The sequence below is a fragment of the Stegostoma tigrinum genome, chromosome 8 (genome assembly GCF_030684315.1).
Source record: "Stegostoma tigrinum isolate sSteTig4 chromosome 8, sSteTig4.hap1, whole genome shotgun sequence".
Taxonomy (NCBI): Eukaryota; Metazoa; Chordata; class Chondrichthyes; order Orectolobiformes; family Stegostomatidae; genus Stegostoma; species Stegostoma tigrinum.
In genome coordinates, this window is record NC_081361.1 from 70,155,939 (window position 1) to 70,161,938 (window position 6,000).

General features: G+C 38.6%; 1 protein-coding gene across 2 annotated transcripts in view; it reads left to right on the forward strand.

The window, feature by feature from the left end:
- The window catches only part of rnf220a (ring finger protein 220a), a 479,432-nt gene extending 475,297 nt beyond the window's left edge, over nucleotides 1-4,135 (forward strand). For both annotated transcript variants that reach the window (XM_048539069.2, XM_048539067.2), the window contains exon 15: nucleotides 2,378-4,135. In XM_048539069.2, coding sequence (XP_048395026.1) covers nucleotides 2,378-2,449 — 72 coding nt within the window. In that variant the 3' untranslated portion in view covers nucleotides 2,450-4,135. The remainder of the gene's footprint in view (nucleotides 1-2,377) is intronic.
- The last annotated feature ends 1,865 nt before the right edge of the window (nucleotides 4,136-6,000 follow it).

The following is a 6,000-nucleotide window of genomic DNA, read 5'->3' on the forward strand; positions in this document are numbered from 1 at the left end:
TGAAAGCTAAAAAAGACAAAAGTGAGACCAAAGGAGTAGGAGTATACCATTCAGCCTGATGAGTCCTGTTGTCCCATTTAATACAGTCATGGCTAACCAAACACTTCAGTGCCTCCCCCCCGCCCACACCATCTCCATAATCTTTTGCCGATTGATAATCAAAAATCTGTCAACATCTCCTTTAAATATACTCAAACACCACAGCATTCTCTTTAGCAGTATCTGCATTTCAAGCAACATTGTGTGGCGCTCTTTTATTAATAGTTGTGCCAGATTTTGATTTACCATATTAACAGAAATATGTCATTCTTGTCTATTTTGCATCTGTACACAAGGTGAAAACTGCAAGAATTTTCAATTTTTTTTGCATCTGTAAGCCACAAATCAGATGAAAGGAATCTCACACTGGAATGTGCTTATTTAAAAATTGATCAGTAGCTAACTGAATGGATTTATCAGCTTTTAAAAACTGAAAGACCTCAGTTGAACGCAAGCCCAATATTTACTATGCTCCAGTACAAATGATTATTGCAATCTGTGTTATAACATTTTGTCTGCTGTTACAATGTATCAGCTTTGAATATTCAGGCATTCAAATGCCATTTTGCACTTTAGTCATCAACCTTCTCACTTAAATTAAGAGTAACTTGGACCATTTTATCAGGTTTGTTTGTTTGGTTTATGTGAGACTATTTTTATTTCATTTTATTTTCTTTCATTCAAAGATTTTAAGACAATTCTTATATTTAGGAGAGAGAGAAAAAAAACCAGCAGGCGATTGGTGGGGGAGAGAGGCGGGGATTCTGGGTGGGGTTGGGGGACAGCGGAAGCAACAAAAGGGGCAGCATGGTGGCCCAGCGGTTAGCACTGTAGCCTCACAGCGCCAGGGACCCGGGTTCTATCCCACCCTCAGGCAACTGTCTGTGTGGAGTTTGCACATTCTCCCGGTGTCTGTGCGGCTTTCCACCAGGTGCTTCGGTTTCCTCCCAAGTCCAGAGCTGTGTGGGTTAGTTTTATTGGCCGTGCTAAAGTTGCCCATTGTGTCTAGGGGTGTGTAGGTCAGGTGGATTACCCATAGGAAATATAGGGTTACAGGGAAAGGATAGGGGGAAGGGTCTGGGTGGGATGCTCTTCAGAGGGTTTGTTTGGGCTGAATGGCCTGTTTTTACACTGTAGGGATTCTGAGATTAGTACATAATTCACATCCTTTTTAAATTAACATTGTTGAGATGACGACTATGAGTTTTTGTACCAGTAGTTTGGCTGCTCAGTTATAGGATTCCATTTTTAAAATGGTACTAACCAATTTTGGTTAATCTGTTCGTAGCTTTATTGGAGTAAATATTAGAAATCATTGTATCTAGCCACTGTACACTATTTGACATAAGTTTAAAATGGTTTCAGCATTTTCTTTTCTTGTTGCTCCTTTGTGGGATGCATTTCATCTTGAGCTAAAACAAAAGCTAAGATGGTTTACTGATAAATTAGACCATGTGTCCAGTAATTGGCCACTAAGACGTTAATGGGTTAGTAGACAATTTAGCATCTGCAGTGGTGAAAATGAATTGAAAACATACATTTTGATCACTGGACAATGTGAATTGCACTTCTCAGAGCATGTAGAAGGCCAAAATTGATTGAAAATAAAACTCAAATAATAAAAATCCTAGTCTGCATCTCAAAATATGCAAACCATACAGCTTTGTCTTATTTGTTTTTGATATAACTTCTGAGAAACATTGTATTGAAAGGTGATGGGAATAAAATATTTTCAAAGTAGGAGTATCCTCTTTCTTGTTCACACTTTGATAGTTCCCGGCAACCCCGCTGAAGCACCCGTCCAGGGAGAAGACTGGACATTCTGAAATAGTACCCCCGAAAGAAAATTAGTGTGTCGTTGGATTAGTGTGGCAGTCAATTGATCATTGGATAACTTTCATTAAGGTGATTTTCTAAACAGAAGAAAAGTTCTTACACCCACTTAAAAGTCAAAAATTCAGTCATCTTGAATTATCAAGCCATATCTTCAGCTGTTTGGAGTATTTCAAAAGTCCTGGGGTCTTAGCTGAGGAAGCAATGTAGTGCAAAGGAGAGATATAGAAATATCAGAGTTAGTGCACCTGTCTTGAAAAATGTGTCCACATTAGAGACTATTTTTGTGAATTCCGAAAAATATTTCCATTAGAATTTCTCAAGAGTTAGAGAATAGTTTGAAATCTCATCATGTTCATGATTCTGGAAATAAAAATGTGAAAAGGTGAAATAGTGCTTTAAAATCTACTGTGATTATGAACAGTTACATGGGCAATAGGGCGAATATGAGAATGATAATAACTGACCTTACCTTGTATTTAGCTAACTATTTCTTCTTTTTCAGGGGGCTAAAAAACTCTGTCCACAGTGCAACACCATCACATCCCCTGGAGATCTCAGACGTGTTTATTTGTGAAGGAGTGGGATATAGAAAGAAAAGGCCGTGGTGATCCTGAGGCCAAGTTAATTACAATGCCTCACAACAGAAAGAGGACCATAAACAATTGTGGGGTGGCACCAAAAAATGTACAAATATTCCATTTTTGATTTTCTCTTAATTGTGTGGAAGGAGAGAAGCAGCCCACCCAAGAGGAGAACTTGATAATACTGTTTGTTGTGTTAATAATAAAGGAACCCAAATCCCCCATCCGAGTTTTATCAGATGATTGACGCCCAGAACACATATACACACACCTCCGTAAACCTGTTGACTGGAGCTGCGTTTACCAGAAGACATTCTGGGCTGTGCATTGTGAATGGACCTGTACTGTGTTCTATTGTGGTGTTATAGTGACAAAAAAAAGATGAAGCACATGTAATATAAATTATGTATGTTTACACCATTGATTGTGTATAAATGGAATAGACTTATGAACAGTGCATACTAATAAGTCCTTAATCATTTTGAGAGAAAAAAGTAAGATGCATTAAGTCGGCAGTATTTTTTACCCAGGCTACCTAAGATTTAAATGTTTTGGGCAGTTGGTTAAAAAATAATCTGGTTTAGTGAATAACTTGTGATGTATATTTCTCATTCAGATAAAAGGGACAGCTTTTACAGTAATGGCTGTAATAATGCCCATAACTTAAGTACTAAAGGATGTAGACAAGTTGGCTTGTCTTAGTTGTAACAAATGGGCTACTTGTACTGGAAGCCTGACCCATTTAAAATATCAGGCTGCGCAGCACCAGACCCCTGAGGGAGAATCAGGTTGACCCCTACATAGAAACTATGGCCCAATCCCTAAGTGAAGCTGCGTTAGTTCTTGTGGACCAGCGTTGTGCTGTGTGTCTCGGTTGTGCCAGAATATGTAACCAGTTATAATGTTTGTTATTCATGTGAAAAGTCCTGGAATATACTGAAGAACTTGAAAGTAGATTTTTGAACAGAATGCAAATATTCTGTGATTAACAGTTGCCTATAACAATGGCAGCCCTGCCCTCTATCAAAAATAATAACTTAATTGGCTTCATCTCCTGTTTCTGAAAATCTTTTGAATGTTGCCAGTTGTTATAGTTTGTATAGCCCATCATTATAGGTCTCACAGTTTTAGTGTTGTCTTGTTATTAAGGTAGTTGGACCTTGGTTCCTGGTTCTCTTTCATATTACATTTATGCTACATTCTGGGACAGTCACTGAAATGTGCTACTCACTATAGCGTGTAAAATGCTTGGCTCCCATGAAACAGATTTTCAAGGGAGTAGAAAAATTAAAATTTGACTATGTTCTTTACAAAACATGTTGGCCATGACACAGACACAGGCCTTAAAAGAAATAAGAATGATATGAATTGACTGTAGTAATTGACCATCGATGTAAAAAGAATCTCTTGGCCAAAGCAGGCTACATGGTGACCTTTAACATAACCCTTTTGATGTTGGTTGGACATAGTTGCAATTCCTTACACTTTCATTTCTTTTTTTTCCCCACTCTTTAATAGCCAGTTGCTGTTTTGATGTGTCCGATCATCCCTTGAGCACTGTATTTTTAAAAACAAATGTTGCCACAGTTCATGTAATATGGCTTTAATGGACAAAGCTTGAAATATCCATTAACACACTGGCATTTGCTAATAAAAGTTCAAAGTCCTTCCAGAATAAACTGTGGTTGTCTGTGCTAGTGCAGAACCAAATGATTTCATTGTAAGGCATCTCTCAATTTACTCTTTGCATGTTGCTTATTATTAGGCTATTGCTTTTGAAAATAGATTCATGTGGCTTATTATCTTGCACAATTATAGCAGTGTGAATGGGTATTGGATTAATATTCAGATGGAAGAACTAACAGCAGTGTCAGGCAAAGAAAGCCAAAATATGGCAAAACAATTGAAAACATATCCTTGTTGATCTGGCTATTCCATTGCGCAGTCTTCTATATTTGAGTGGTGGTTTGGATCAATCAATGAGAAACTCACTTTGTTCCATTTAAAAATGTTTTCATGTGATGTGGGTGTCACTGCCTAGGCAAAAATTTGTTACAGGTCCCTAATTGTCCTGACGGAAGTAGTGGTGATCTGCTTTCTTGGACCGCTGCAGTCCCGTGGTGTAGTTATACCTACAGTACTGTTCAGAAGTGAGATCTAAGATCTTGAACCAGTGACAATGAAAGACCAAGTCAAGATAGCATATGTTTTGGAGGGGAACATGTAAGTGCTGGTGTTCACATGCATGTACTTGCCTTGTCATTGTTTGAGGTATCGGTTTTTTGAACAAGCTAGTGAAAGAGGCATGGGTGAGTTGCTGCAGTGCATTTTATAAATGGTACATATTGCTTCCACTATGTGTCAGTTGCAAAGGAAGTGAATGTTTAAGACAGTGGATAGGGTGCCATTCAAACAATGGATGGCATCTAACTTTTTCAGCAATTTTGGAGGGGCACTCATCTCCAGGCACTATTTATTACACGCCTGGCTTGTGCCTTATAGATGATGCTCAGGCTTAGGGAGCCAGGAGGTGATTTACTTGTCACAGAGTTCCCAACCTCTGTCACTGTTATATAACTAATCCAGCAATGCCATTGAACATTTTGATTAGATTCTCTAGATGGTTGTTACCTAGCAATTCTGTAGTGTGAATGATACTTGCCATTTATTAGACCAAATCTGAAGTTTGTTTGAGTCTTCCTGCCAGTTGGAATGGAATGTTTCAGTGCTGAAGGGCCCTAAATGGTGCTGAACATTGTGAAATCAGCAACAAACATGCCAACTGCTGAGCTTTTGATGGAGAACAGGTGGAATGGAAGATACTTCTTGGCCTCCTGAAGCCTCCAGCATCAAAGAAGCCGTTCTTCTGTCAATTTTATTAACTACTTGTGATATAAAAAAACAGCTGAAGGTACTGGATATCTCAAGGGCTATGGGCTCTGATGACACTGTGACAATAATATTGAAGACCTGTTCTTAAAAACTAGCAGCTCCCCTATCCAAACTATTTCGAAACAGCTATGCTACTTCCCAGTATGTGACGATGTAGAAGATTGCCAATGTATTGTCAGTTCACAAAAAGCAGGACAAATCCAACCTATCCAGTTATCACCATACTAGTTTCCACTCACTTTCTAACACTGCTGAAAATTATTACTAACAGTTCTATCATGCAGCAGTTCCACAGCAATGACCTACTCACTGACACTTGGGGATCCGTGATACTGGCAAAATTCAAACCAAGTGTTTTATCATTACAGCCTTAGATTATTCATGGACGAAATAGCTGAACCCAAGCGGAGGTGAAGGTGACTTCACTTGGTATCAAGGCAGCATTTGACTCAAGCATGATGCGAAGGAGCCTTATAAATTGAAGACAATAGGAACTGGGGGAAAGCTCTCCATTGTTTGGAGCCATGGCTAGTCAAGTACAGTACTCCTGGTTTTGTTAAGAATATCGTATTGAATCCTGTCTTGATAAGTTGATCAGAATGTGGTATCAATTTACAAATTTCAAGACTATCTACCTAACCTGGAGCAAGTA